The sequence below is a fragment of the Gopherus evgoodei genome, chromosome 24 (assembly GCF_007399415.2).
Source record: "Gopherus evgoodei ecotype Sinaloan lineage chromosome 24, rGopEvg1_v1.p, whole genome shotgun sequence".
NCBI lineage: Eukaryota > Metazoa > Chordata > Testudines > Testudinidae > Gopherus > Gopherus evgoodei.
In genome coordinates, this window is record NC_044345.1 from 4411416 (window position 1) to 4425183 (window position 13768).

General features: G+C 51.0%; 1 protein-coding gene across 14 annotated transcripts in view; it reads right to left on the bottom strand.

The window, feature by feature from the left end:
* MEF2D (myocyte enhancer factor 2D) overlaps positions 1-13768 on the bottom strand; it is a 171231-nt gene that overhangs the window by 21959 nt on the left and 135504 nt on the right. For all 14 annotated transcript variants that reach the window (XM_030542396.1, XM_030542394.1, XM_030542395.1 and 11 more), the window contains 3 exons: positions 8800-9010; positions 7031-7087; positions 270-460 (listed from right to left, as the gene is read on the bottom strand). In XM_030542396.1, coding sequence (XP_030398256.1) covers positions 270-460; positions 7031-7087; positions 8800-9010 — 459 coding nt within the window. The remainder of the gene's footprint in view (positions 1-269; positions 461-7030; positions 7088-8799; positions 9011-13768) is intronic.

Here is a 13768-nt window from a genome sequence, read left to right on the forward strand (position 1 = left end):
AGCAACACCATTGTAAACTGCAACATTATGGGCCATTACTGGGGAATATTAAGAGTACTTTATAGTAATAATCCAGCGGCAGCACTGTCATCAGCTGCAGCATTATGCACCGTTGCTGGGAAATACCGCAGTAGTAACAAGCCAATGGCCACACCCCGATTTGCTGCAGCAGGATGGGCTCTGACTGGGGAATCTGGTTGCCGGTGGGAGCTGCGGCAGCTCAGACACTGAGAGAATTCACTCCCCCCGCAGAATTCAGCGGCACTCACCAAATGGTGCATCAAACCCTTTGCGCCCTGCGAGGTGATCACACGTAAGTCTGGCTTGCGGCTGTTGGCGGCGAGCTGCGTGCTGTGGGAGGGCGGCGGCGGCGACTTTGCTGGGATGATCTTGCCCATGGTGTTGCCGTTTGAGACCGGGAGGAGACCTGGTGAGGCTCTGGCACTGACGTACCCGTTTCCTGCAAGGGGGGGTGGGAAGCAAAGACATTTCGGAAACAGTCAGAAGAGGAGACGCAGGGCTCGGTTCTCCATCGCCCTGCACCCATTCTCCACAGCCAGGTCCATCTCGCGGTCATCGACACCCCTGTAGAATGAGCATTCAAAGGCTGCAGCGCCAAAAAGTAGGGGCCTCGTTCTGACTTAGACCAAGTCCCCTTTGCACAGGGCAACAAGGGCTTAAAGTCATTTCTGCCCATTCTGAGGCCCCTTGCACTGCTGGAGTGACACGAAGAACCCTTCATGTATAAGAGAATCAGGCCCCATGATCCATCCTCGCTCTCACCCTTTGTCGGACGGGTCTCTTTGAACTGGGAGCTCTTTGGGCAGGGGCTGTCTGACCACAATGCCCAGCACCCAGCTTAGTTCTCAGCTGGTCCCACCACGACAGTCTCTGAGCACCTTACAAGCTATCATGCATTTTTGTTGTCAGAGATTCCAAGGCCAGAAGGCATCACTGTGATCATCTAGTCCAGGGTCCCCAAACTTTTCACAGTTGCACCCCCAGCCCTGTCCGTGCCTCCCCCAGGAGCCGGGAATACGGCCATGGCTGGGGGGGGGGGGAGCAGGGCACGGTCAGGGGTAAGGGGGCCAAAGATGGGGCCGCAGCTAGGTGCGGTTCTGGGGCCAGGTCCGGGGCCAGGAAAGGAGCCGTGGCCAGGGGCCAAGGCTGGAAGTGGGGCCAGAGTGGGGCTGGGAGGCGCTTCCTCCCTGCTCCCTCATGGGGGCTGGCCCAGACCCTGCCACTCCCCCCAAAATGTTCTTCCATGCCCCCCTCAGGGGTTGAATGCCCCACAGTTTGGGGACCTCTGATCTAGTCTGCCCTGCTGTGTAACACTGTCCAGAGAACTTCTATAAAATAATTCTATATTTTCAAAAAAGATCCAATCCAGATTTCAAATTGCCAGGGATGGAGAATCCCCCGTGAGCCTGGGACAAGCTATTCCAATGGTTAATTACCCAAAATTGTGCACTTTATTTCCAGTCTGAATTTGTCTGGCTTCAGCTCCCAACTTTTGCATCGTATTGGACCTTTCTCTGCTAGACGGAAGAGCCCATTACAAAATATTTGTTCCTTTTGTAACTATGCTGCCCGGTCTGATGCTCGCCCTCAGAGCCTGCCGCACCTGAAACGGACATGCTGATAAGTGTGCTAAGAAGGAAACGGTGAAATGGATTTAGTTTTAAATCTGTGGCAGTGCTGAGATCTAAAGCCAGCTCTCCTGACTTACAACCCTGCCATAAGGCAGAGGAGGGTTGTTATCTTTTTAGAGATGGGGAACGGAGGCACCAAGATTTGTCTAATGTTGCAAAAATGTCTGGGACGTGACCCCACCTTTCTGGAGCCTCAGTCTAGAGCTGTAACCACCAGGCCACCCTTCCTCTCACTTACTGGGGCCTCCAGGCACTACTGCAATACAAGGAACAAATATTAAGGGCCTGATTCTCATTTACTCTGGGGCTGCTTTGAAGCATTTTGGCAGTGTAAAGGGACCTCAAAGAGGCCTATATGTCAGTCACGCTGACTTTAAAGTGTAACTGAGAATCAGGGCCCCTTATCCCAACACCCCCGTGAAGCGCAGAGGTCCGCCCTCCTCTTCCCCCCACCCCAATTTAGAATTTTACATGTGAAGCAAAAAAAGAAAAAAAATTAAAAAAAGATTTGATGAATGTCAGGAAAAGAATCAATTGGATGAGATTATTGTTCTGACAAGATTATTATTATTATTTTTTGAATAGGCCCCTAAGTTAGAAAGACATTTAGCAATCACCAAGATTCAGCACTCATATTCATCACACATTAAACTGGGAAAAATAGGTTGCTGATTGCATTATTAATCAGATTCACAATCATGCTACATCTGCATTTCAGGGGACGGCTTAGTGGCAGTGGTGTTTCAGATGTGACATGCGCCCAGCTGGGGCGAAAACCCACACAACCTGGTTACCGTCAGTCATTCCGGAGGTCTGACCTGCCTCATGATTGCTCTGGTGCAGGGGTCTTAAAGTGAGTTGTGCTGTAATTTAAACCCATTAATTACTCTGCCAGATCTCTGCCCCCAAATGGTAATGCGCTGATGCTGGAGGGAAGTGGGTGTGGGTGTTTACATTGGCTTGGTGCACAACTGCAGTGTTCTGCATAGCTACAAATCTGGAATGGCACTGAAGTCAAAGGAGCTACCACACGACCGTACATGTCTGGGAGCATGGAAATGCTCCCACTGATGACAGCTGGACTTTGGATCAGGCGCCACAGGAGAGGGGAATCAGGCCCAGTGAGGACGTGCAGGCGAACAAGGAGACATTGGCAATGTGTTGTCAGCTTACTGGGCCCGATCCTCAGCTACAGCTAAGGAGCGTTTGACCCAGCTGAGCAGGAGGGAGATGGCAAAGGTGTCTTAAAGCCATCTTTGTTCTCATCCGATCCTAGGACTGCTCTGTGCTAGCTTGGAACCCCCGCGTAAGTTAGAGAAGCCTCAAGGCTGCTCTAATTTGCACTGGCTGCCAACGGCCTCCAGAATTTGGCCCGTAGCGGAAGATCACTGGAACATAAAGGAACTCTGGCTGTTCCTCTTTCCTTGCAGGTGGGATCTTCTGCGGGGAGTCAAATCTGCTTGGTTTTGGGCTGCATTGTATTGAAGGAACACAGGGATTGCCAGACCCGTGGTCTATCTGGCCTAGTATGCTGCCTCTAACCAGCACCAATTGCTGTAGCCAGTACCCGCTGCTTCCAAGAAAGTTGCAAGAACCCTGGTAGTGATGGGATAGCTTGCCCTTGAGGAAGCTTTCCTCCCGACCCCAAACAGTTAGAGGCCGGCTTATGCCCTGTAAAGGGGCTCAGAAGAGGGTGTGTGGGCTCTGCATCAAATGCAGCTCCTGAGCATGTTGGTAAATCGGTACATTAGCCTGGTCCATGGGTGCACTGTGTTCTGCACAGACCCTATCTCGTTTGCAAGGCCACCGGCTTTTATATTAATTGATGACGGAGGTGCATAAAATTTCCTCTTCGACCTTCAGCGCTTTCAGCAGATTTCTTTTCACAGCCGCTTGCTCTAGGGTTTTATGTAAGACCGTGTGCAAGCAGAGTGGGGCAAGGCCAAATAATGTTCAAAACACTTATGTTTTCCAGCCATAAGGATTCCTTAACGTAAGACGCACAAATGGCTCCCAAGGCAACCATTTTGCCTTACCGTCTGGGCAGATCTGGGGGTGTATACTGAAATGGGCTGGCTGACGTGTATGCGCAAGACTTCCCTCTGAGGGATGGAATCAGAACTTCTCACCATGTGTCATAAGCCCTATACTGCTATCAGGGATTCTCCCTGAATTCAAGCAGCATGGCTTGCACTTTAGGAGCAGGGAGATCTGAGTTCTAACCCTGATATCACCATGAAATTCGGAGCCAGTGCAGAATAGCAATAATTATGCAGTCCCCTGTATCCACAGAGCTGGGTCTTTCAGGGGCTTGGGAGGGGCAGTGCAGGGACAGGAGGAAGATGTGGGTTGCAGGTTGAAATTCGGCTGAAGAAAAACCTCACCCATCTGGACTCCTCTGCATCCCACCCCCACGGTCAGCAGCACGGCTGGCTAGGTGCCTGTTACTGCTTGCTGGCCATCTGCCAGCATCTGGCCCAGAACCCTTATGTGGTGTGTTCCAGCCACACAGGAAGCATGCTGCTTTGAGAACCCAACGTGCCACATGTCAGCTGTCCCACTCTGTCCCCTCTGCTGACCGCAGGGGGCAGAGGAAAACAAGTCAGCAGAAAAGCAGGATCTCAGAGCCTTCTGCTCAGGCCCAGTTCCCCTCTAAATCCCTGGTTGGATTTCCATCCATCACCTCCGGATCACACATTCCATTGGTCACAAACGTCTGGCACCTCGACCCTGAGACCGTCCCGCGTTTCTGATCCCCCCTCTAAGGGAAAAGGGGGGGATACTGGGGGAGGGAGCTAAGCAGCAGCAGCGCTGGTCTCAGAGGGCCTGCTCTCCTGAAGACCCTTATCCTATAGCCCTGCATTGTTCCGCAGAGCGGGACTCAGCATAAGCAAGGGAGGGCTGAAAACACGGGGCTTGATTCTCAGTTACTCTCTTCCTGTACTTGGGAGTGGGGACACCTTAAGATGTGTCTGCACCTGTATCCTGAGATTGTTTGCAGCCAGCCCAAGCCCCCCCGGGTAAGTTAGAGCAGCCTCATGACTGCTACGATCTGTTCCCTATGGATCCTGGCGAGCACAGAACAGCCATGGCATGGTGCGCTCTAGGCATGGTCCCGATCTGCCCCCTGCGACTCCTGGGGATCGGAGAACAGCCGCAGTGCAACGCCCTCTGGCCAAGCCCCCTAATCCCCACTCTCCACCTGGAACTGGGCGCAGGGTATGGAGCCGATACATCAGCTCCACACTGGCTGGGAATCCCCAATGTGATCCAGGCCTGCTGTCAGAGGGAGGACTGCGCCTGGGGTCGGAGGTGATCGCACAGTGCTGACTGGGTGCCTGCCAGGCTCAGCTCTCTTGCTGAGGGGAATGAGAACGGAAGAGAGACATTAATGAGGGGGACGGAGGAGGGGAGTGACTGTCTCATGTGGAACCCGAAGTCAACGGCTGGCCCCAAGATTTTGGAAGCTCCGTAGAGCCTCATCTACCTAGTGAATACGAGGGGTGCGCCCCCTATTCCCCACTTCTGTGCCCCAAAATGCTGCCATCTGAAGTTTGTCTGGGGCTTGGTGGGAACAGGGGCTAGATGGGATCTTGGGAACGAGGCCTGGGTTGAAAACAACAGGCGCTGAGAGAATCGCAGGGCTCCCTGCAGCCCAGCTTCCATTTCCTGGAGTGGCTGGAGGAATGAGAGGAATGCTTCAGTGACGTCAATTCTGACATTCATGGGACCTGCCAAGCTAGAAGCTGCAACAGCCGCTCACAACAGCTGACATGGGGGCCGGGGGGGAGGTGGGCGAGTTGTTGGGGGGTGATAGAAAGTGACAGAGCATGTCTCTGCCTGGAGGTACAGGCCAGTCCTTAACGCCTCTTTCCCAGAAGCCCTGATGAGCTCGAGCAGCAAAATTCAGAGCCAGATTTCGAATGCTCTAAGGACCCGGGGACAGGCTCCCCACTCTGGCAATATACCAGAGGCCTAAAGGCACCGCAGCGGGGCAAGGGAGCAGCTGTCTGCCATAAGCTGCATCATGTTGCCCCGCTCCCACAGCCAGCCCTGCATACGGGAATGCTGGGACCTGGCCCCTAGCGCATGGTGTGATAGGGATTCTGAACTACCTGGCAGCCCATAGGCAGCCTGGGACAGGCAGCACAAATCAGCACTGTGGATGTGGGGTTCGAGTTCGGCCCTGTTCTAAAGGGTCCATGTGGCTGGAGGATCCAGAGCCCAGGGTTTTCAGTCATGAGCTGGCCTCCTGAATCCCGCTTGGGAGCATAATGCCGATCTCCTTTACGTCAAAGCATCCAGGGCTAAACTCACCCTTGATTAAACCCTCTCTATGCCACGCCAAAGATGCGCGTGACCCACTCTCATTAAACCCAGCCACGTTGTTTGGATTTAGGGCTCTTTTTGACAAATTTTGCTCATTATTATTAGAAGTAACAGCATGGGAGCATCTGGAAACCCAACTGCGATCAGGGCTGCGCTGCGCTAGGGGCTGGACATGCACCTAATATGGGACCGCCCCTGCCCTGGAGAGCTTACCATTGAGATAGACACGACGTGGGACCAGCAAAGTATTATTTGTCCCATTTTACAGATGAGGAACTGACACAGAGGACCCAGTCCTCATTGACACTAAGCCCCTTTATCCCACTCGTGCAGTGGATGTTGCACCAACATTTACGGTGCCTATATGACACCGGAGTGGTATACACGGGCCTTAGCATAAGTGAAAAGCAGGCCCTAAATGTCTTGCCCAAGGTCATAGACAGAGTCCGTGACACAGCTAGGAATCGAATGTAGCTTTCCTAAGTCTTGGCCAATTGCTTTGGCCACACGGTTACCATTCTCCTCCACCAGACTAAGCAAAGTTTGACTCAGATTTTAATTCTACTGGGTTTATGTCTCCCTTGAGACACAACTATAAAAAGGGGCAGAGGCGGGAGAGAGAAAATTATTCCCTATGGCAGAGGCAGGAACCAAACCCAGACCTCCCGTGGCCCAGTCTAGCAGTTTAACCACAGGCCCCTCCTGCCACACCAAATTTACTGACCTGAAAATCCACATCTAAGAGACTTGGTAGTGTTTGAAACTGCACATCAGGCCTGACTTTAGCTGTCTGAGGGGATCTTTACTGCCAGTAATAACACCTAGCTCTTTTCATCAATACAGCTAATGGCACTTCACAAAGGAGAGCAGTATGAGTATCCCCATTTTATAGGTGGGGAAACTGAGGCACGGGGCGGGGCAGTGCCATGCCTGCAGTCACCCAGCAGTCCAGTTGCAGCATTGGCAATGGAACACAGGTTTTTTGAGTCCTAGTCCAGCGCTCTGGGCCAGCTACATCCAAAAAGGGGGAGGGCCGTATTCTCACTCACCGACTGGGCTTGGGCAAGCTCCGTTGGTGTTGGTCAAGTCTCCCCCGAGCATCGCCCCTGGAACGCAACAAGAGACACGGTGATAAAGTTAGTTCAGAACTCGGCACATTGAGCAGCGGTTGACTATCTGCATGTGGGGAACGGGGGGGAAATCAACAGTGTTACATTCCCATCGAGAAAATCCAGGGTAAAATGTACAGCACTTCCAGGCGTGGAAACAATATCTACACAGATACATTCCCTTTGGGGATGTGGCACGCAGCACAGATGCTCATTCCAAAATCCTAGGCTTGGAAAACAGCATGGCTCTGCTGTTCCGAGCCTTCCTGGGGGGACACGCTCTGCAGAAGGGAACCCGCCCCGGCTCCGGGATTGGAAAGAGGATCTATCCCGTAACATTTGCACCAAATGGAAACCATTCCCGAGGCAGCCGGAAAGGCGTGAGAAGCCTGCCGTGGCAATGTCATGTGAAGACAAATGCTTTTCACGCAGGGCTCAGAGAGCTCTTCCCAGGGAACATTTGCTATTCCCAGGGAGACAAGCCCTTTACCCCTTTGCAAACAGACTTTGAGTTTTGCGAATTCATTTGCTGTTTTGAATTGTTCGACCACATCTCGAGACTCTTATTTCTTGCAGCAATCCACAATCCCTCCTCCTCACTATATCCACCTAGACAGCTGGGAAAGGAACCCAGGAGTCCAGATTCCCATGCCACTGGTCTAACCACTAGCCCACGAACCCCTCCCAAAATCAGGAGCTAGAACCCCGGCATCCTAATTCTCAGTCCCCTGCCTTAATCACTAGACAACACTTCCTTCACGGAGAGGGAAAGAGAACCCAGGAGTCCTGATTCCCGGTCCCCTGCTCTAACCACTATACCGCATTCCCTCTCAGAGCTAAGAATAGAACTCAGGAGCTCATATCCTTAGATGAGTATCTGCACTAGGATTTTTTGAACCAGTAATTCCCAGTGGTAGATAATTAGGGCCAGATTTTCATTTACATTAAGGCCCCTTTACACAGCGCTGGCAATGTAAAGGGGCTTTCCAGGGGATGCTCATTACAGTTCCAAGCACTTTAACATCCTTCTGCACAGAGTGGTGCGAAGCAGCCTTCGAGCATCTGACCTCAGATTCCTGATGTTCCCAGACAGAGACACACACAGTACCCAGGAGTCTGCATCCCCGTTTCAGAGATGCCTTGGAGCCGTGGGTGATAGCCTTGACCTCACACAAGGCAACCACACGCTCTGCTCCATTAGTACCACTTTTGATTTAGAAACGCCAGCGCAGCTCGCTGTTCTCCTCTGATGTGCGTCGGAAAACGCACTTCCCACCATGCAAGCACGCCGCACCTACGACACTGGATTTTCTGTGACGGCAGCTGCCTCAGAGGGACCTCTGAACGGATGCGGAAGGAATGCTCTCCTCTCGAAACAAATGGTTCTACCCGAATTGATTCCCTCCCCCCATCCATTTTTCAGAATTGTCAGCCAACTGAAAACCCTGTTCTTTGCCCAGCTCTAGGGATGACACAAGAATTACGTCTGCCATTTGCATCACATGGGATCTTTGCTGAGCATCCAGGACCATCTCAAGTATTATTATTATTTATTGCTTGTATGGCAGTAGCACTTAGGAGCCCAAGTCATGGACCAGACCCTACTGTGCTAGGTGCTGTACAGACAACAGATAGAAGGAGCAAGGGGTGGGAGGAATGAAGACATTGTGTCCTCTCTTGGTTATTCTCGCACTAGGCCAAACACTCACCCGCGCTGGCTGGCCTCTGCGGCAAACCCGGCGACACGGTGTTTCTCTGCAGGGCCGGCTGCTGTGGTGAGAGAAGTCTTGGATCCGTCAACGAAGAGGTCACCAGCGACTGGGTCACCAAGGAGCCCCCGGGATTGCTGAACTGTAACGTGTTTTGATTGGTCACCGGAACCGTCACTGGCATGGCGAAGTTTGGAGCGGGCACTGCAGACTGAACAGAGAGGCAGATGAAAGCAGGGATTGGCGCCAAGGGAGTCACCCAAAGGCACTTCGCTCCGCCAAAGAGCAGGTTTCTGTTTGGTTCACGGCCCAACAACAGGCCAGATCCTCGGCCTGGAATGCAGCGACACTGATTTACACCAGCTAGGAATCTGGTCCAAATACGCACCCAGTTCATTATTGCCCTGCAATTTGTGCAGTCGTTTATATTATTGCAAAGTGGGTGAAAGCTAGCACCATTCTCATTTGTTAGCGTTCTGCAGCCACTTTACACAGGTGAAAATGGTGCAGGGCAGTGGGGAATCTGGCCCCAGGCACAAACGTGCATGGATCCCCTCTAGGAAGATGGAGAAAGAAGGGCAAACGGATGTCCATCTGGGCACATCGAACCTAAAAAGCATTGCAATCTGCTGCTTGGGGGGAAGAGTGGTGTTGACTAAACACCTGCATTTATTTACCTCCAGAGCTCAGCACACTGGTTTTAAAACAGCACACAGAGAGTTGGGAATGTCTCAAAGTGGCTCCCTTGGAATGCCAGAGAGGGGAACAGTGCAGTGGTCTTAGCACGAGAAGCTCTGAACCCACAGAGACAAGGGCTAGCAGCTGCCCTTCAACCTCCAAGGGAGATAAACGGAGCCCCGTGGAGTTTTAATAGACCAGGTCCTCCGCTGGTGTGAGTGGGCCAGGACTCTTCTGAAATCAGTGGAGCTACCCTGTGGGTCCGGCTGAGTCTATCTCAGTGAAAAGATCCTGTAGATTCTGTACAGAAGTGTAAGATCCTACTTACAGCTACTATCTGTATTCCTGTAGTACCCAGAGCTCCAATCGGGATTGTGCAAGGCTCTGTATGGACACACAGACCCAGCCCTAAAGAGCTTGCTTTTCTCTCCATATTAGTATGAAGTTTGATAGCGCCTATGCTCATTCTCGGGGGAGCATGGTCTTGGGGTTACAGTACTAACCAACCTTGGACTCTGGGGCATTCCCACCTCTGCCACAGACCCTATGAAAGACCTTTGGCAAGTCACTTAATCCCTCTGTGTCTCAATTCCCCATCCCTTCAATGGGGATAATACTTCCTTTGTCTAATCAGGTTGAAAACTCTACAAGGCAGTGACCATCTTTTACTAGGTGTATGTACAATGGGGTCCTGCATGCAGCACAAAGGGCCCCGATTATTATTCATGCTCTGTATGGAGCTAGTGCCTAGGAGTCCCGGACCCGGATACCATGGCACTAGGTGCTGTACAAACACATAACAAAAAGACGGTCCCTGCTCCACACAGCTGACTTCAACCGGAGCCTCTAGGTGGCTACTGTAATACAAAGAGTGACAGATCGGAGCATTTCCAAGATGCAGCTTTGCTCCAGAGAAGCAGGCTGTAGATGGCTCCTATCGATGCATGGAGCTGCTGGGATGCCAGTCAATGGAAAGATCTGGGGCTCTGACCTTCAAGCATGGACACATCTCTAATTCATGATCCTTGACCCCTGGCTCGAGGCACAGATCCACCTCGCTCGGTTCCTGTCAAAGCCAGACTTTGCCCAGATTATCCAATCACTCTTTCTTATGTCCCTGATTTGCTCTTCATCAGCAAGAGCAGGCACCTGCTCAGAGGCTTTCCCAGGGCTTTGCTAAAACCCTCTTTTAATTTCATTGGCCTTGCAAAGCCAGGAAGCTTCCCCGTCTTTTGGTGTTGCAGAGATGTCATTACAAAAGCGCTGCTGGGCAAATGCAGCTTTGTATTATTACAGGAGAGGAAGAACGAGCATGAGAGAGGATGGCAGAGCCGTGCCTCTGTCCTCCCAGGGGCTCCTGGATGGGAAAGCCACCTCTCTACCAATCATCCCCCACCTCCTTCACAGATCTCCAGGGCATCCAGCTGTTTCAGGGAGCAAGCAGGTGCTAAAGACCACTCCCTGCTCGTGGCTTCTGCTGCCTTAAGTCACTTGACTTGAGCTTTAAGACTGTAAGCTTTGCAGGGCAAGGGACTTTATGAGCCAGATTCTCCTTGAAACTAAGGCCCCTTCAGATGGCTCTGGGGTAGCTTTAAGGCCACTTTAAGACCCCCACACACAGACAGCCAATGCGGCATAGAGGAGACTCAAGGCTGGTCTACGCTACAAAGTTAGGTTGGCTTGACAACATTGCTCCAGGCTGTGAAAAATTTACAGCTGTAATTAAGCCAACCTAAGCCAGAGTGTAGACACGGCTAGGGGCAGATCTACATTTACAAGCTTGTGTAGCCGCGTTATGCCAACAGGAGACAGTTCTCTCATGGACATGATGAAACCAACTCAACGAGCGGCAGCAGCTACGTCTGCGGGAAAGCATCTCCTGTACTCAAGAGAGCTCACACCAGCAAAATTTATGTCACTTAGGAGGGATGTTTTTTTCACATCCCTGAGAGACAAAAGTTTTGTCGATATAAGTGCCACGTGAGACATGGCCTAAGTTGAGGAAAGAACTTTTCAGTCAACCTCACTACTGCCTCTTAGACAACGTCTCCACTACAAAACTACGTCAACCTAACTTTCGTCGGCATACAGCCCCCACAGTTATTAAATCGCTTATGCGTGCGCACGCTTGGCTCCTTGCGTAGGCAGCGCACATCCTCACCAGATGTGCTTGTGTCGACTGTATTGTCGGGGTGCAGCATTGTGGGGTGGCTGCTGAAAGCCAGTAATAGTCCACAAAAGCAATGGAGTGTCTGCACTGACACTGCATCGTCCTAATTATATCGACCGTGACTTGACGCTGTTCAGGGAGCTGGTGTTACTAAATCAGCATACAGAGGCATTTACATGGGCAGGAGCGAAATTTACATGAAGACACTTGCACAGCTAGATTGATGCAGGGCAGCATACGTCGACCTAACCCTGTCGCGTATGTCAGGCCTCAGAGAGATGGATATAGCACAGCAACAGAAGACACCCTTCCGTTGTTCTGTAGGAAGTGTCTACACTACACCGACGCAGCTACAGTGGCATTGCTAGTGTAGACACGCCCCACTGTCAGTGAGACTCAGGCCCTTAAATCTGCAATGCAATATTGCGTAAGAAAGAAAGAAAGAAAGAAAGAAAGAAAGAAAGAAAGAAAGAAAGAAAGAAAGAAAGAAAGAAACTAAGTAACTTAGGGCATAGTTATATCCCAGATGCACGTGTGAAACCTGCTGACGTTAAGTGAGAGTTACATGAATGGATTGGAGGACAGGATTCGGCCCATAGCTCTTAACTATCACATTGCACCTTTGAACCACTAACCGACCAATCTTCCCTATGCTCCTGCCTAGGCGGGGAAGAGAGTGGTGCACATGCCAATGATCCCTCAACCAGCAGCTCTCATTCTCCCAGAGGCCAGCAGCTGATTGCAGAGCACTGGGATCTGCAGTGTTATGGCAGGCAAAGGTTTGAAATGAACATAACAATCCAAAATCCGGTGGGGGAGGAGGGAGGTTCATTAATCAGCCAAACGCCAATGACTTTTCTTTTTCTTGAAAGCCAGTTTCAAATTCACTCAGAATGCAGAACCCTGTTACGGCCAGTTTCTCTGGACCAGGGTGTCATTAGCTTCCCCGGCAGATGAGTTGTGTTAGTTCTCATTATCACACAAAAAGCTGGTTAAAAAGAAAAGCATCTGTTCCAACAATCCACTATTCAATCCTTTTGCAAGAGAGGTGTAGTCAAGGAGGCAGATGCTATGCTTTGGCTACTAATCAACCTGCTTCTGGGATGCTGCGCACTGCAAGATTTTGGAGGCAGGGACTTTTCTTCTTTTATAAATGTTCACAGTGCATAGCATAATGGGGCCCTGGTCCTAGGCTGCAGCCTGTAGTCACTACTATAATGCAAATAATAAAAAAATTCATAGGTTGATAGCGCTCTGTTTTCCCATTCGCCTGCCCTGCTGTAACTATCTGCCCCAGGGCAAAGCGAGTGCTGAATGCTACACATTCATCTGGCAGCGTTTTACACCCACTTTGCACTAATGTGAATGATAGGACAAGGCACGGGGCAACTGAGAATCAGATCCACAGATCTGAGGGCAGAGAAGTGACAATTGTGATGGTTTTACTCTGACCTCCTGCGTAGCGCAGGATATAGAATTTTACCCTGCGATTCCTGTACCATTGAAGGCAGTGGCAAAGCTCCAGATAAACTGCATGAGGCAGAATCAAGCCCAAGGAGCTACACTTTCCTTAAAATCCTATTCCGGGGGGCTCGATTCTCATTTACCCTAAGGGCGTGTCTACAATCGAAAGTGAATGCAGATTCACGGAGGGTGTGACTTTAAAATGCCACAGCTGTAACTGAATAACTCCATGTGTAGACGTTCTAATCCAGAAGAAGAGGGCTGTATCCTGTGGTTAGTTAAACCCACTTTCCGAGGGAGTTAAGCTAAACAGAAAGAAGGCACTCTTATTCCAGAACACAAGTGTGTCGACACATGGGAGTTATTCAGGAACAATTCCTTAAGTAGATAAGCCCTAAAACCCGTTTTACCTCACTTTGGCAGTGTAAAGCGAATGAGACAGTTACACTCACGTAAAGGGCCCTTTATGCTGCCAGAGGGGTGGCATGGGGAAAATGAGCATCCGACCCACAATCTCTTACTGGCAGAGTCTGCCCAAAAAAAACCCAAAACAGCTCTGGCTTTTGCAAGAGTGAAGTCTCAAGAAAAGAAAAAATTAGCTCCCGTGGCCTTGTAAGGAGCAGCAGGAAGGAGCTGGGGTATTTTTTTTAATCCTGC